The sequence below is a fragment of the Leptonychotes weddellii genome, chromosome 4, assembly GCF_054177405.1.
Source record: "Leptonychotes weddellii isolate Sample4059 chromosome 4, ASM5417740v2, whole genome shotgun sequence".
In the NCBI taxonomy this organism is placed as follows: domain Eukaryota; kingdom Metazoa; phylum Chordata; class Mammalia; order Carnivora; family Phocidae; genus Leptonychotes; species Leptonychotes weddellii.
Genome location: NC_138372.1, coordinates 12107211 through 12124969, shown reverse-complemented (window position 1 = coordinate 12124969; position 17759 = coordinate 12107211). Strand labels below are relative to the sequence as shown.

Sequence of the window (17759 nt, the reverse complement as noted above, 5' to 3'; positions counted from 1 at the left end):
GGTGAGAGGTAGGAGTGCAGTCATGGTATTATCAGTGATCAGCTCCGTGGTTTGGAAAAGTGCCGGGAACGGGGAGACTGAATGCCCATGGGCGTCTGAGTCCCCTGGTAAGAAGACACAGTCACCCTTCCCACAGCATGACACACCCAACCAGGAGAAGGTTGGCCCAGGAGGAGAAGGAAGGACTTGGAAGGGAGGAGGATCTTGGGCTGGTGTTTCTCAGAAACATCCCTCATTTCAGCCACCTTACTTTATATCCCAGGCGTGCTGGAGCACAAGTTCACCTTTAATCCTCTGCGACAAGTTAAGTCAGCCCCTTGTCACTTAAACCCAGCAGGGCTAAGTCAGGCCAAGGCTGCTGGAAACCACCCTCCGGGCTCAATATAGCTCCCAGAGTCCACTGGCTCAGAGCCTCTCCACCTCTGATGAGGAGTGCCCAAGCCTCACCTTGGGAGCGCAAAGTGCCAGCCTCCTCCCCAGCTTCGCGTCCTCTGGGGGAAGGAGGGAGGCTGGTTGCAAGGTGGGAAAGAGACAGCACATTCTATACAGACCATCCCACTTCACCCTTTTATTTTACTGATGAAGATCCTGAGGCTCAGAGAGGGAAACTGATTTGCTCTAAGTCACACAGCAGGGTGTCTGGCCCCAGATCCCTGCTGTTTTCTCTTCTGTGCACTTGGCAAGTGAGGACAAACTCCCCGGACCGAGCTAAGTCATCAAAATGTTCACCTTGGATCTGCCAGCCTACATGTCTTTCACGACCATCCAATGCGAGAGTTTATTTCTGGGGGTGTCCAAATGTGGCCCAATAGAACATCTTGTTATTTGGGTGTCCCTCTCAACAGTTTGGGAACCAAGAGCTCTTCTCAGTCCTGTGTGAAAGCCTCCCGGCAGAGAAACGGTCTCATTGCCAATATCACAAACTTGATCTTAATCCTCCAAAGAGGATGGATTTCTCTGGTCAAAAAAACCCCCGCCTTGTGCCAGGGAGAACTGTAACATGTTGCCAAAGCAAGCCTTTCCTTCCCCCTGCCCCCTTTTTTTCTCCTTCTTCCATCCAAGGGTGTCTGTTCACACATCCAGACTGACTGTCCTGTGGTGTCTGGGCTGAGCCCAACCGCCCGACGTTCTTCCCACGTAAAGTTAACTACAGCACCCTCTTCCCACCAGGTCCCCGGAGAGCTCATGGACCACAGGTTTTTGACGTAGCCTTGCGGCCCCTTGGTCTCTTAGATCCATCCTGAGTGTGGCCCCTGAGGAGCCAAGGGTGGAGACCCTGCACGTTTCATACTCTCGAGCACCTGGGGACACCTTCTGTTGTTCTTGAGCTTTTCAGGGGAACGTCACAGAACCCTCTGAGAATATTCAGGCCCTTTTCTCTCTCCCCAGAACCACATACAACATTTTGGGCATACTTCCTGGGGTTTCAAGGAGAGATCCCAGAAGCTTATCCAACTACTCTGTAGGGATCCAAAGACCCCATGTAAGGACCATAGCCCGGGGTCTGCCAGCATGATGGCACATACTGGAGAAGCAGAGAGATAAAACTCAGCGACAGACACAAAAACGAGATGAATAACTAAGATACCAGGTGATAAGTCTCTAATGCAAGTATGTACAAAGTGCTAAGGAACTTCGCAGGAGGATCTCTTAATTCCATCTTGGTGAACAAGGTCAGAGGCCTCCCAGAGGTTTGGCCAGGGGCAAAGAGAGGATTTAGTAAGCTAAGCGAAGCCTCTGTCCCCTGCTCTGTGGGTGAAGGAAGCAGCTTGTCTGCAGGGCATCTCCCCTTTTCACACAAATCCCTGTAAGATGTTTGGGGGAAGGTGATCAAGCCCGTTGGCCAGATGAGGAAACAGATCTTTACAATGTAATGAAGCCTGGCTGGTTTGGAATCTCCCTTCGGGGGCACTGGGTCCACCTGGCTCTTTCCGTCTCCAGCCCTGAGTACCCTGCTTAGCATGGAGCAGAGCCTCGGGGAGGTTGTGTGCATGGCTTTTGTCCAAAGGCCACTGAGTTAATCGGATGGTAGAGCTGGGATCTCTCCTCCAAATACCACATGCACTGCTGAGTTACTCTGGGATCCCCCAAACTCTCTCGGCAACCACTGTCCCATCGTCCAGGAGGAGAGCACGGCTGCCACCAGGTCTGGGCTGCAAGGCTGGGCAAGTTTGGAATAGATAATGTAGCTGGTAGCTTATGAAAGACATACACACGGAGAGGGACCGAACAGAAGCAACTGAGTCTTTATGTTACAGCAAAGGTTTGTACGGAAGATCGAGGCCATGTCACCAGTAGCCTCCCTGCCTCCTTCAGCCTCCTCCAGGCAGGCTTCTGCCCCACTAACTCCAACGAGGCTGCTCTTGTCCAGGTCCCCAGTGGGCTCCATGTGGCAAATTCACGGTCACTTCTCTGGTCTTGTCCTAAGTCATCTTGTCACAGCACTGGACAGAGCTGGCTCTTCTCCCTTGGGATCTGAGACACCCACGCACCTCGCTTCCGTCACATCCTGCCAGCTGCAGCTTCCCAGCCTCTTCCCTGGTCTCCTTTTCTATCTCTAACACTTGAGCACCCCAGGGGCCAGCACTGGGTGCTCTTCTTCCGCCCCCTCCCCCCGTCCTCTCGCCCAGGCCCACCATCCATAGCTGAGGCCCCCAAGTATGAATCTCCAGTCCTGACCGCAGTCCGGAACCCCTGACTTATAGCCTCAGCAGCTGCTCTGACAGCTCCACCCCACGTCCTAGAGGCAAGGCACCTGGAACTTAACACAGGTGATCGGGAATCCCTGCGAGCCCCCTCCTCCTCTCCTGTCCTCCTGGTCTCAGGAAATAGCACCATCCCCCACATCTAGCTGCTGGAGCCTGAAAGCCAGTAGTCACCCTGAATCCTCTTTTCCTGCCTCCCGCCAACACATTAGCAAGCCTGTTAGATACCACCTGCAGGTCCCAGCAGAACTTCCTTCCTTCTCACCGTCTCCACGGCCACCATCCTAGTTCTTACCCAAGCCGCTGTCACCCCTTGCCTGTTATTGCTGGAACAACCTACATGTGGACCCTCTGACTCCAGTCTTGCCTCCCCTACACTCCACCCTCTACCCACAAGTGACCTTTTAATAAAGTGAACCAGATCCCGTTACTTTCCTGCTCCAAACCCTCCAAAGCTGCCCTTGGAACAACTCCAGAACCAGTGCCCCGGAGCACAAGGCCTGGCGTGAAGGGTCCTGCCTGTCTGTCTCACCTCATCTCTTAACTCCCCGCAACCGGCTGCATTCCAGCCCTGCAGGTGCACTCTCTTTCTGTTCTTTGAACATGTGAAGCTGGTTCCCAGAACAGCTCCTTTGCATGTGCTTCTCTCTCTGCCTGGAATGTTCCATCTCCTTCCCCTGGCAAGATGGATTCCTTGTTGCCTTTGAGGTCTCAGCTTAAATGAGTCTCTTCCTGACCACTCAATCCCTTTCGATCCCACCAAACTATTTTAATTCTGTGCACCGCCCTTACTTTGGTCTGGTATTTTTTCTGTTTGTTTATCTTTTTATCCCTTCCCCCAAGCTCAACTACGGGAGTTCAGGATCTCGGTGTCCCATTCCCTGATGCACCCCCGGTGCCTAGACCCATCCTGCTCAGTTAACCACATGCTGGATTAATTAATGTCGGCCGGGTGAATGGAGCAGCTAGCTCCTATCAGAGTTTCCCATGCACCAGAACATGGTCCCTGGCTGGGCCAAGTGCATTACAATCATCCGGGGAACTGGTTAAAAGTAAAATGCCCTGAGGCCCCAAACCTCAGCCATCGGCATATTTTTACAGGTCCTTCTGAAAATTCTACAGAGCGACTAAGGTGGACAACTCCAAACCGCCCTTAAAGACCAGGGATTGGGGCCGTAATAACTGCAATTCACACTCTGACCTCTAGGGGGAGCGCCCAGGTTTCTCCACCACTCCACCCCCAGAAGGAGGAGCCCTGTGATTGGGGTCTGGGATAGATTCAACCTGTTCCTGGGGGTGGAAGAAAAAAGTGCAATGGAACTAGCCTGGGAAATGTGTTCTTACTTCCTCTTTATGTGTTATTAGTTATTCTATGATTAGCTGTCCTTTGGCAGGCCCTCTCCCTGGCACACTGTCTTTCCTCTTATGTAACTGGGGTGGTGAGATGGGGCCTGGGGCATTCTTCATCAGAGAGAGCCTGCCCCTTTGGGAGGCTAGGGGCAAGGGAGGGAGGCTTGGACAAGGCAGCTCGGACCAGCTTGGCTCTGGTTCTGTGAAGAATGTGTCTTGTCTTTCCTACTCCCTTCCTCCTCCAGATTTAGGAGCTGTCAGATCAGGATGTGGGTCCAGGGGAGGAACATGGAGCAGTCAGGTTGGGTCTAAGCCAGAGGGGCCAGAGGGGTGGTCCGGCTCACTTCTCCAGGACTTAGGCCTGGTCTCTACTCATCGCCAAGAGTGTACCTGCCTTCTCGCCCTTGATGATATCATTGGACCGTAATGTCCCCTTATGATCACCACTTTCTATTTTGGTTTCAGACAACAAAACATTGTCAAGGACTTACCCTAAAAGAGAGCCAATGCCAGTAAAACCATTTTGAAATAACTCTTTGCTTCAGGGAGAGAAGAGCTAAGATCCACTGAAATGGCTTAGCTATGTGATAACATTTCCAAGAATTGAAATCCAGTGAGTTTTTGAAACCCAGTATAACCACATAGACACAAAGAATATACCATTTTAAATGGTTGTCTCTCCCCTTCTGCCTTGGGAATATAGGTGGGAGGATGGAATTCAAGGAATCCGACAATCCTTGGTGATCTTCCGAAAACACCTTCCACTCTCAGTTTATAATTTCCTTTTCTCGATCCCTTAAGCTACCAAGAGACATGCTAGGACAACGGCCACCATTTTGAATGGGTGCCACAATGAATCAAGCCTTGGGCTTGTTTGGCTGCAGACATTATCTCTCGAAGCCTACAACATAGGTGTTTTCATGCTTGATTCCACATGAGGTTTCTAGAATGCAGAAAGTTTAGGTCACTGCCCAGACACATACCCTGAACTCATATGCAAGTATCCTGACGCCTCAGCCCTCTGTCTTCCTATCTTACCCTTCCCAGCCTCGTGGGCCAGAGCAGACACAGTCCTATCACACAGGTATCGAGCAGAGCCCCCCGCGGGAGCTTGCCCTGGCCAGGTAGCATCACGGAGAAGACACTCGTACTGCAAAACAAACACCCAGGCACACGCTCCCCACAAGGTGAAAGAAGCGAGATACTGGGGTTCTGAAAGCGGGGCATTATCACTGCTGATCAATCTCCTCTTCTATCTCCCTCCGTGGCTCTCTTTTCTGTGGCCTTGTAACCTGGGCCCAGCGCAGCTCTGGGGGACGAATTGTGAAGGAAGGAGACAAAACAAAGGAAAGATGATAAAAACTGCTATGAAAGGTTAAACTCCCATGATTCTCTGTGGCTGTTTAATGGATTTCTATGATATAAACAGACCTTTGGCTTTGCCTGCTGGGCAGGTGACCTCCAACTAAATGAGTTTAGACAGTATTCCCTAATAAGAAATGTTCCTTTTCCCCCCATACGCCACCAAGCCCCCTGAGCATACAAAGACCCTCTGTCCCCTGCAGACAGTTACTATTGGCTGTACACACACCCCCACCTGAAACACAAGTGGGCCACGTGGCATGGTCTGCTTTTGTATCTATTGTTCTATCACTTGGTCACTTAACAAACATTTACTGAGGTGACTCTGCGCTAGGCATTGTGGATACAGTGGGGAAAAGGTCTGGCCTTAGCCCTTGAGGATGTTCACCGTCCAGTTGACAGACAGGTGTTTTGACACAGAGAGGTATGAGCTGGATTATAGACCCGCAAAGAGGAATCACGGAGGAGGGAGTGTCTAGAACTCTGCGGAAGTCAGGGAAGGCGATATGAGCTGAGACATGGTCTCTTTGGATGGCCTCAGTTTCCTCATCTGAAGAGTAGGCGTAACAATAGACCCGAACTCACAATGCCAACATGAAAATGAAAAGTAGTCATGTATCCAGTGCCTGGCACATGGTAAAGGCTAAATAATGTTAGCCCCTCAGATTCGTATTTGCAGCATTACTGAATGAGTCCCCAGTTATAGATGTGAATGAATAGAAATCATTAAGTAAAGGATATTATTAATCATTTGTTTTCTAGAACCAAGTCCTGACTTTAATGCTAGGGTAGTTTGCTTTTTAGGTGACTGTCCCCTACTGGCCAAGTATGGAATTGCACCCTTGCTCCATTAGCTTCCGCATATTTCTAGGAGCATGAGTCTGGAAAACTCAAATCTGGGAGAGGAAGCCATACAATGGTGGAGAGAGCACGGAGAGATGGGGAGGAGGGCTGTGAGGCATCCTGAGGGTGAACAGGGCTTTGATAGACAACTGGGATACCCAGGACCTCAGGTGCCTGACGACCCTCTCGACATTTGTTTTCAAAGAGGTCTTCTGAGAATGACGGTCACTCTGCCTATCCCCTCCCATGCCCCTCCCCCCAATCTAATGATGGCAGGTTACATAACAAATACAATTCATTTTTCAGAACTTCATGTTAGAGTAAGTTTGCCTGGAAAACTGGCTCCATGAGCAGTCCACTGTTATTCCCTTGCCAGGAAAGCACAGTATATTCCAGAGGCCTCAGAAAAAATTGCAAGTATCTATAACGGACTGTCCAATAGAACCTTCTGTGATGATGGAAATGTTCCATACCTACCCTGTCCAACATGGTAGCCACCAACTGCATGTGGCTAGTGAGCTCTTGAAATATGGCTAGCCTGACTGAGGACATGAATTTTTAATTTAATTTGATTTGATTTAATTCGATTTAAATTTAAATAGCCAATGTGACTAGTAGTGGCTGCCATACTGGACAGCATAGACCCAGGGGCTCTGATCGCATACGCTTTGAGTCTGTTCTATAGTTTTGGCACTTTCTTCTACAAACTGGGGAGTCTGTGGGGCAAAGTGCCCAAGGTTCAGACCCTGGCCACCTCCTCCCATCCCCTGCGCCCGCCCCACCCCTAAGGCATCTACATGGCAAGACCTTCCCAAATGTTCAGCCAGAGGTCTTGTTAACGCCAAGGGAGTGGTCCCTTTTGCTTCAATTTCATCAGCTCTGCCAATCTACCCAAAGAATCCAATCCATTCATTACATTTCTGAAAGCTCAGGATGATTCCATTGCTAAGACAATGTCTTTAGGACCAGAGGGGAGGCTGCTGGGCTTTACACGTCTTGGGCCATTTTGTGCCCACTGGGCTGAGCGGGCAGTGGTGGCCTCCCCACAATGCCCTTGCTTTTCCCTTCTAAAGACATTGGAGACACAGCCCTGGCTGGGCCTGTGTAATCTATTCATTTCCTTCCAAGCCGGGCTCTGTAAGCTCATTCACAGAGGATGGGCAAAGGAAGCTGGGGAAGCAAACAGACGTACAGAAAACAAACAGCGCTGGGCAGCTCCCTGTTTTTGGGGGGGCAGCTGTGGGGGGAATGGAGGTGGGAGAATGGAGATGTAGGGGCTTGTCTGGTGGGGGGGTTCTGACTGGAGGAGAGTGGGGCTCGCCTTGCTGCATCTCCTACATTCTCTAGAAGCCCTGCCTCCCCCTCCCCTGCAAGGAATCTTGGCTCCTGCAGCCCCCATCTTGGTAAGCTCTTATCTCTCTCCATTCAGCTGGCTCCTTGGGAAAAGAGGCGATGGGTGAGGGAAGGCCAGAGTGGCAGCAGACAGAGAGAGAACTGGCAGGATCGAGACACTTCCCTGGAGTCCCCCCCCACCCCCCTCCCGGCCTCTGCTCCCATCCGCACCATCACAGACAGGGTATGCGAGGTTCCCCTGGTCCCAAGGAGACTTCCAAGTCAGCTGAGCCTGCTCCCTCAATCCAGATACAGAAGCACAAGGGCCCAAACATTTGGCTCCAGTGGGTGATCTGCATGTGATTTGCATACATCTGCATACCCCCTCCCCACTCCAGAGGCTCGAAGTCAAAGGATGTGAAATGAAGTAAAATAAATTAATTAGTGCAGCCTACCATAGCCCAATACACAGGGCCTGACACCGTAAGAGATGCAACTGATTTTTAAGGCAATCAACATGATGGCAGGCTAGGGTGGAGAGAGATGGGGGGGTTGGTGATGGGGGATTCTCAGCATTGGGGGTAGAGAAAGGGAGGGAAAGTCCATATCTGGATTGAAAACTGGGCGTCTTCGTCCTGCCCCAGCCTTCTCCCCCATCTTCAGGGGACACAGGCTGGAGCCACGTGGAAGCCTGGTTCTGGCTTCCTAAACCTGGGCTTGGCGCTGGCCTTGCCCCCGCACTGGAGTCCCCCTCCAACACAGAAATTCCATTTCAAACCAGAGTGGAGATAGTTGCTTGAAGGGCTGGCAAGGCAATGAGGTGTCCACTGGTAGTTCCCTGGCTGCAAGCTTCGCGCCCCTAAACTGTTCCCATTGGGGCTTTGTATTTCTCTCTGCCAGCTGGGCGGGTCTTTTGCCTCCCCTCATTCCGATCCCATCTAAGGATGGTGGAGGGAGAGACAGTCCCATCGTTAGCAGTGAGCTGCAGTTAATTTAGCACCGTCCTTCTGCCAGGTGCTAATGAGATGCTTGCAGTGCGTGTCAGCCAAGCAGCTCCCATATCATGTAAATACGCCTCTTAGTGATTCAGTTCATGGCACTGTTTAGCGTATGACTTGACTTTCTCTAAGCCTGTTGATCTATCCAGGATAGCAAATCTCCTCTAACGCTGGGGCCCTGTGGGGTGCTGAATGTCAGGTTCACACCTGTGGGGCCCAGGCTGCCCGGAGAGCTGGGGGGGAGGGGGTGGCTAGAAGCAATTTTAAGTGGGAGCGGCTACAGTGCTAAGATGGAGAACAATGATTTTGGGTAAAAGGAGCTCAAATCACAGCCAACAAACCAGCAGATGATAAATCAAAGACCAAGAAGGCAAGAAGGACCAGCAAGGACAGGAGGGTCCAACCAAGGCTGGGGCGAGAGCAAGAAGGAGATTGAGGAGCGCAGTTCTGGGCCAGGGCACTGAATGGTGAGTGTGCCCCAGGGGGATTCTCTAACGCAGGGTTTCCAAGCCCCACCCCGTGCCTGCTGGGGTAGTGTGAAGGAACGAAGGAACCAGTTCTAGAAGCCTGAACTTCAAACTGCCCATGCCACCCCTTTCCCCCTCTCCGCACTCTGCACGCCCCACCTGCAACCTCCATCCGCTCCATCCAGAGCAGTTCCACCCGACTGTGTCATCTGCGGGTTTCATCTGAAGAAAGGGCAATGCAGCAGACAGAGGTTAGAGAAATGTTGTTTTAGATCAGGGGTTGGCAAACCATGGCCACTGGACCACAGCAGCCTATAGCCTGTTTCTGTACAGCCCACGAACCAAGAATGGTTTTTTACTTCTTTGAATGGTTGAAAATATAAAAAAGGAGAGTATTTTGTGACATATAAAAATGATATGAAATTCAAGTCCCAACGTCCATGAATAAAGATTTATTGGAATTGGAACAGCCATGGCCTCCCGTTGACACATTGTGGCTGTTTTCACACTGTAACGGCAGAGCTGAGGCGTTGTGACAGAGACCATACGGTCCCCAGAGATGAAAACATTTACTATCAGGACCTCACCAAAACATGTGGCCAAACGCTGTTTTAGATCATGGAAGGGGAGTTCTCTGCCCAACCTGTTTCCAAGATGGCGGCACCTTGCTCTGTGCGAACCTTAGCATGGCGTTGCAAGAACGTCGATTCCAACTGGACCTTCTCCTGAGCCCTGCCAGCCCCGACTCCCTTGTGGCCTAGGGACACCAGGCTGGGCTGCCTGGCCCAGACACATGAAGGCTCTTATCAGTGGCTGAAAAGGCCAACATTTGTGTCCCATACCCAGAGATGGTCCTCCTGTTGCCAACAGCTGGGCCCTGGACAGGTGTGCATCTGTGTGTCTCTAAGAGCACCCCTCCTCAGACCCAGCTCAGGGTGCCAGGCACCAGGACAGTCCTACATGTACTTGAGTTAGAAGGCGGACTATGTCTGTAATTTGTTTCAAGAAGGCAGGACGCTATCCTGGTCTTCTCTGTGCTCTGTCAAGAACATCACCCAAAGCCTCACGCCTGAAATTCCAGCCTTCGATGTTCCTTATTTGTTACACAGCAACCAGGGCCCACAGGGTTCTCACACTTGGTACTGCCGGGGTTTCCTGAGCACAAGGGCATGTTAGGGACACCAAGGAGACCAAAATAAGAGAAAGCCTGAGGACAGAGGAGAAGCCTGAGCAAAGCATTCTTGGAGAAGGGTTTGGGCAGAGGGCACAGGACAACACAGAGCTGGGACCAAGGACATAGCCAAGCCTGCAAGGGTCTCCAGAGGGGTTCTGGGCACTCTGCCTTCAGCCCTGGCTGTGGCGCGGAGGGCAGAGCTGCGGTGACTTACCCGGTACCACACGATCTCGCGCATGCGACCATCTGTCTTGAAGTTACACTTCAAGGTCACGGCGTCACCAGCCACCACGGGTGGGAGAGGCTCAATGTTCACAGTCAGGTAGCCTGTGGGAAAAAGGAGAAGGGAGGTAAGGGCATGGGAGGAGCAGAAGGGCTGGGCTGCCTGGCGCAGGGTGGGGAGAGAGTTAGCACAACTGTAGGGGGCACCGTTCACTCCAGACACTGTGTGATCACTGCCCACAGCGCAGCTCCTCACTCATTCTTCCTTCTCATTGACATCTCCGCCCTGAGAACCTCCCTGGCTCCTGCAGATCCCTCTAGTCCTGAAACATTTCTTCTTGGCATCAATTTCTCCTTCAAAGTACCTGTTGGCAGCTGGAGGAAATGCCTCAGGGCATTTCTACAAGACGTCCCAGAGAAACGGTCCTGTGGTCAAACACTATACCTCCTTCGCCCCTTTTACAGGGTCTTGATATGCATTAGCCAGTTAAGCCCCACGGGAAATGAGCATGCTGAAACTCATCTAACCCAGCATTTCTCTTAGCCACCCCTGAAGCCCCGTCAGCATCTGGTGCTGCCAGGGTGCCAAGGAACCCACATCAGGAAACGGTGTTCTAGGTGCCCAGACCCCTCCACTCCCAGCCTCATAACCAAATTACTGCTGAGGAAGGGGGAAGAGCTCCCCGAGGAGCTCTCTAAATCTCCCATCTCACACATCGTGCCACCCAAGGGGAGAGGTGGTTCCCCTTGAGGCCACAGTGGTGGAGGGGTGACAATGAGCTGACCGTCTTGGAAGGAGTCCATGCCGCTGCAAGCCCCAGATGCTGCGTCTCGCTCGCCAGCTGCCCCTGGTAGCCACAGCCTGGGGAACACTCCTGTCCCCACACCCAAGTCCAGCTTGGTGAGGCCTCTGACCCTCTCCGCTGCCTCCCACAGCCCCATCCCGGAAGGCCAGGACCCACTCTAGCTCGGTAAGGGACCTCATTCTTGGGCTGATCGTCTAGGTAGGCCCATCTGATTGGCTTCCGGCTGCTGATGGCCAGCCATTGATCTAATGGATCAATCCAGTCCGATTGTCTTAATGAGAAAACTAGCCAGGAGGGGTTCAGGGATTTCAATTGTGCAGGCAACCTGAGCGGATCAAGCCCAGGGGCCTGACCCCTGCCTGGAGCTTAATGGTTACAGTACTCCTTGGGGGGTGTGGTGGGGGTACCAAGAATCGACCTCTGCAGGATCAATTTGGAAGCTGGAGTCAGAATCGACTTGTGTGGTACCACGCTTCAGGTCCCAACAGGCCAGGGTGAGGGGTAAGGCAGGGGGCTCACCTCCAGGGAGCCTCAACCTTAGGCTGGAGGTCAGGCTGCCGGGGAGCCCCACAGAGCCTGCGTGGTCCTTGAGAGCAGTGACTGGAACCAGCTGGAAGGACCAATTCTGTCCCCTCCTTTTGTCACTCATTCAGTCCCCAAGTTGGCTCCCACTTGCTCTGAGCAAGGCCATGGTCCAGGATGCAGAAAGTTCTCAGCATTGCCCTGTCCTCTAGGCATGCACAGTTTGGGGACAGATTCACGATCTGGTCACCCTCAGTGGGCGGGTGAAGGTGGGGGGCTGTGGAAGCGAGGGAAACCTTTCCAACCTGGGCCATCAAGGAAGTCCCCAAGCACAGCCACATCCCAAACCATGACAAAGGAGGAGGCTGCCCTCAGGGGGATGAAGCCCAATGACCGAGAGGACTCCGGGCAAGTCAATCCTAAGCAGGAAATAGTAATAACAGGTCACATTTCCATGGCACCTACTGTGAGGCAGGTACTGGGCTAAAAGCTTAATACACACTCACTCATTTACCTGCCCCAACAATCCTAGGACAGTATTACTCCCACTTTCATGGGGAAACAGAGAGGCAGAGTAATTACCAAGATCACACAGCTGTAAGTGACAGAGCTGGGACTGAAGCCCAACCTTCTGGTCCATTCTGACCACCATGCTCTATACAGCCTCTCTCATGATGGGAGAGGGAGGGAAGGGTTGGCAGACACTTCACATCCAGCCCTGGGGAGGAGGGGGGCTGTTGCTGGAGGACTGTGACAGAAGTACAGGATTGATCCTGTCCACTGCCATTCCCAGCCCTGGGCGGACCCCCTGGCTCACCTGTCCAGTGGGGCTGCCCTCCCTGAGGGTCTCACCTTTGAAGCTGCAAGCCAGATGGCTGAGGAGCTCAAGACCAGAGAGGGGCCCTCTCCTGCCCGAAGGAGGTGGGAAGGACACATTCTTGGTTGGGTAAATCTTGCAGCCGGCCCACGGTGAGTGCAGATGGTGCACGCGCGTGTGAGATGGGATGGAGCGTGCCAGCTTGCAGGGTCGCCATTTGTTGGCAAACCACGGGGGAATTACGGGTGTGAAGCCAGTGGGGACCGGGGGACAGCTGAAGCTCTGGTAACTGGTGGTTGTGTTAGGAGCACCACAAGGTGAGGCAGATGGTCCAGGGCAACAGGACTCAGGGGCGTGCAGGGTGAGAGCAGTGAAGAGCTCCCTCCACAGCAGCGGGTGGGGGGGCGGGCAGGGGCACATGGGACCCCCAAAGAGGAGATTTAGAAGGTGGGCATATAAGTGCAGTGGTTCCAATGCCTTAAAACTGCATTTCCCGGAGCGTGTAGGCAGGAGGGAGCTTCTAATAGACGTTTCAGGCAATGAGATTATTACCAACACGGCGTTGAACAAAATTAAGCATGCTCCCCCCCCCCAAGACTTCTCTCCTTCCAGCTTCCTGTCTTGCCTTCCTTTGTGAAAAAATATTTATTGGGAATCTATGCAGTACCAAGCACTGCTCCAGGCACGAGAGATAAAACCATGAGAACAGGCAAGTCCTGCTCTCAAGGAGCTGACGTTCCAGAAGAGGGGACAACAGTCAAAAAAGTGAACGAGGGGAAATACGGCAGGTGGGAACAAATGTCATGAAGAACGTAAAACGGGGTAAAGCATCAGGGAGCAGCAGGGCAGGGACAGCTCTGGAATGGGTGGCCCACCAGGCCTCTCTGAGGGGGCCAACCTAAAGGTAAGTGTGAGCCACGCAGGTATCTAGGGGGAAAGCATTCCGGATGCAGAACACCGCATGGGCAAAGGCTCTGAAGCTGGAGTGTGCTCAGGGTGCTCCCTCAATTTGGGCCAGGGTGGGACATTTTTCATAACACTGTACACTCTGGATCCCGTCTTTGACTCAGCATCTTGTAGGAGTGGAACCAGGGCAGGTGTGAAGGGGGCGGCGTGTGCAAAGCTGAGGGAGGCACTCACCCCACCACAGGCCCCTGAGTCCTGCCTGCCTCCCCTCCTCCCGGCCTTGCTCAGTCCTTTGGAACACACAGCAGGAACAGGAACAGGTCTCTAACCCGAGGCGGAAGGGACTATGTCTCCCCCTCCCGAGGTCCCCCCTGCTCGGAAGGTGGAGGCCAGGGGTGACAGCTCCCAGCCTAGCCGCCCTGGGAGCGGGAGGGAGGGGCTCGGGCCACCGCGTGGGGACTAAAACCTTCTCCCTGGGTGTGTGCGCCACGTTCTAGCTCCCGTTCAGTCACCAGCAGTCGCGACAACCTGTGAGATGCCGCACTTGCCGCATGCGTCAGGCTGGAGTGTAGTTGTCTGTTTGCACATCTGCCTCTCCTTCTGGAATGCGAGCTCCATTAATATCAGCAGAGTATGAAAATGAGATTCGACAAGCGCTGCTTTTGGAGCTTTCTTACGTGTAGGTGCTGTGGATCCCGCCACCCCGCGGACGCTGCTCTGTCGCAGAGAAGGAACGGCGGTTCAGGGCCAGGACGAGCCTCAGGTGATGTGTGATGTGTGGGCGCAGCAGCCTCAGGTCTGGAGGGAGGATCACTAGCTGGGGGAGGAGGGAGGCGGGGGGAGAGGCAGGTGACAAGGCAATTTTCTGATAGATGTACCAGGTGAGGATTGCGTCAGCGCCAATCACCACCTGGATCACAGGTGAGAAATCACCTTCCCAGATGCAGACACACGCACAGGAGAAGGGACGGCGAGGGTTCGTGGCCAAGGAGGTTTTTGCAAGAGAAAAACACAAGGGAAATTCTCCTTTAGGCCTGACTAAACTTCTCCAGCTCCTTTTCCACTGAACCCCATCACCTTCTGAATACCTTGCATTGGTTCTTTCTCTGGAGACTCCTCCCTTGCTTCTCCCGTCCGCATGCCTCCAACAAATTTGAAGCCAGATATCTGGTTCAAGCTTCTTGCTCTACCACTCGGCAGTGACCTGGGCAAGTTAGGTGGCTGCCACAGGACTCAGTTTCCTCATGTGCAATGTGGACATGGGAATAATCACAGGGTGGTGAAGCATGTTCTGGGGTATTGCTTACCACGAGCCCTGCCCACATAGGGAGGCGCTCCTGAGCAGGGTGAGCGGGACCGTGCTCCCTGCCTTCTCAGAACGCCAATCCTTCCCACTCACTTCCCACTGTCCAGCTGAGGAAAGATGGTCCCGGACAGGGCCCAGGGGCCGGAGGGGGAAGAGTGGAGTCTGACATCTGGAAATTGGTCAAGGAGTAGGAGATTCAGAGATGACCAGGGATCAGAGCCGGGAGACCCACATGGCATCCTTCCCCCAAGGCAGAGGACAGGAAATCAGAGAAGAGATTTGAGCAGGACCCAGGACCCATCCCTCCACCATCCCCCCCCCCCCCCCCACTTCCCACTACTGCCCAGGTCTGGGCTGGTGGGAAGGGACAGCTGAGCAGGCAGGGGTCAGGGGAGACGGGCTCATCCACCAGCCAGGAGGCAGTGGGCATAGTCAAAAGGGCCAAAGAGATGTGAGTTATGGTCTCAGCTGTGCTGTCAACCAGCTCTGGGACTTCAGGCAGGCTGTCCCTCTCTTTGGGCCTCAGTTTCCTTGGCTCTAAAATGAGGAGTGAACTGGATTTTTAGGGCCCTCCAGCTCCAATCAATCCCATGTCAGATGTCAGCTGAGCCCGAATCTTGCCCCCTTCCTTCCTGGCACGACTCAATACCATTTCTCCGAGAAGTGAATCCGTCAATTAATCAGCCACCAGCTAAAGACGGAGCTCTGTCTTTCTCTGCATTAAATTTGCCACCAATCAACCTTCTGCATGAAAGCCCCCAAGCACAGTATCAAAAAGCAGGATCAGGAATGGAGCCGGATTCATCTTAACTAAGCAGTTCATTATCCCGAATGGGGCCATCACTCTCCCCCTCTATCTCTGACAGCATTTACACCACTCCTGTTAAGATACATTTAGCAAAATTGCAGGCAATATTTAGGAACCAGGCGCCCTCCCCAGTGAGGTGATGACAAATAGTTCCTCTGTCTGGAAACTCGCCTTGCCATATCCCAGCATCCCTTCTCTCCCTCTCCTCTTGCCCAGCTCAGAGGAGATGCTTCCAGAGGGCCAGCTCATGTCTGGGCCCATGGGCCAGTGAGGGTTGCCATGGGAGGAGTCCAGGCCTGCCTTGATGTAGTGAAAAGAGACAGAAATTATGTTAGGGTGACCAGATGTCCAGTCTGTCCAGACCGACGGGTTTCCTGGGACAGGGGCTTTCAGCAGCAAACCAGAACGTCCCTGGCAAACCAAAACAAGGTGGTCACCCTAGTTGTAATCCCATCATGGCCCGTGGATGGCCCTGGCACATTGCTTAAACCTCTCTACCTGGTTCAACAATGAGGGTGACCATATCTCCCTTGACCAACTCAAGGACTAGGTAGAGTCAATGCAGACCTCTTCCCTGGTGCTTGACTCCACGTGGGCTCAGCAGACATTGGTGGTTAAGGAAGTAACTTGTGGATTGGGGTCCAGCTTGGACTTCCTGCAACCATTCATGCCCTTCCAGCATCCTCTGCCAGCAGCCAGGGTACTTTCTCTAGACTGCACACCCCTGGCCTTCTTAGGGGCCTTCAGAGCTTCCAGTTGCTCCATGGGGAACATCTTGAATTCTCTCAGGGAGATCTGGTGCGTGCCCAGCTCAAGCTCCCTGTCCAGGCCCTGCTCTTCCTCATAAGCAGCCCCTTCTCTCACTGCTGGGTCCTAGCACAGGTGGTCCCCTCCATCCTGAGCCCTCATTCTTGGCTTGGGAAACTGTTGTTCACCTGCAAGGACTAATGGAAATCTCACTTCCTCAGGAAGACTTTTCCTGACTCCAGGCTGCCACGGTCCCCAACATACCCCTTCCTCCCTCCCACTTAGGACACAGAAAAGGGCTTGTAATGCTGCATTCGGTGAACATTCACCACTAATGAGGCCATGAACTGGTGGTACCGATGTGCCCGGAGCAGTGCCTAAATCAGAGTCTCTATTGGATGAAGGCACAGATTAATTGTGCCCATGCCCCAGACTGTCCCATAGTTAGAGTGGGTGGTGTTCCCAGGAGGATCCTCACGCAAGCACCTCTTCCCTGTGGCCTTGTGTGACGTGGCCCCGGCCAGGGTTCTCCACAGACTCAGGTGCCTTCTGCACCTGCCTCTCTGACCATGTCTGCCTGAACTGGCATTGGTGCTACCTTGGAGTACCCAGGGGTCTCTAATGGGGGTCAGGCAGGAGAACTCCATCCAAAGGAGGAAATCAGCACTGAGTGGAGAGCGGCCACCCCGTCAGGTGTGGAGGGATGTAAGACACACCAACTGAGTCAGCAGATAGACAGACAGGAGGTAGAGCGAAGACCACGGGCAGCACGAGCCATGAATAGAGGCAGCAGACTCCATGGGTGATAGCACTTGCTGAACCACCGTAGAGCAGGGCCCCCGAGCAGCAAACACTGGGTGTACACCTGAGCAGGGTGACTGGGCCATAGTAGGGAGCTACTGCTGCATTCTGAACAGCGTCCTGCTTCTCCTGGGAAAACTGTGCTGAGCTGGTGTCCTGTCTCCTTTGATTCTCCTAGTTACCTTGCTGCCAACAGTAGTGACTGGGTACCTCGTAGCAGATGGGTTAGGGACCCCAAACGTAGGCCACCACATTACTGCCTGATGCACCCTCGGATGTCTGCAGCTACCTCAAAGGAACAGGTCCAAAATGGAAGCAATGTTTCCCCCTTGGCTCAGCGAACACCTGCAAGGCCTGCCATCTCTATAAAATATACCCAGAATCCAACTCCCTCACCCTCCACTGCTACCTCTCTGGGCCCAGCCACCATCATTTATCACTGGTCTACTGCAATGTCTCCCAACTAGTGTCCCTACTCCCACCTTTGCCCCACCCGCCTCTCTGATTTCATCTCCCCTCACTCTCTTCCTCATTCCCTCCACCCACGCACAATGAACCCTGCCCATCCCTGAATATTCCAAGCATATCCCCAC

General features: G+C 53.2%; 1 protein-coding gene across 1 annotated transcript in view; it reads right to left on the bottom strand.

Moving 5' to 3' along the window:
* IGSF21 (immunoglobin superfamily member 21) overlaps positions 1-17759 on the bottom strand; it is a 228595-nt gene that overhangs the window by 117315 nt on the left and 93521 nt on the right. Inside the window, exon 2 of the mRNA XM_081817170.1 lies at positions 10446-10558. Within this exon, the coding sequence (XP_081673296.1) occupies positions 10446-10558 (113 nt within the window). The remainder of the gene's footprint in view (positions 1-10445; positions 10559-17759) is intronic.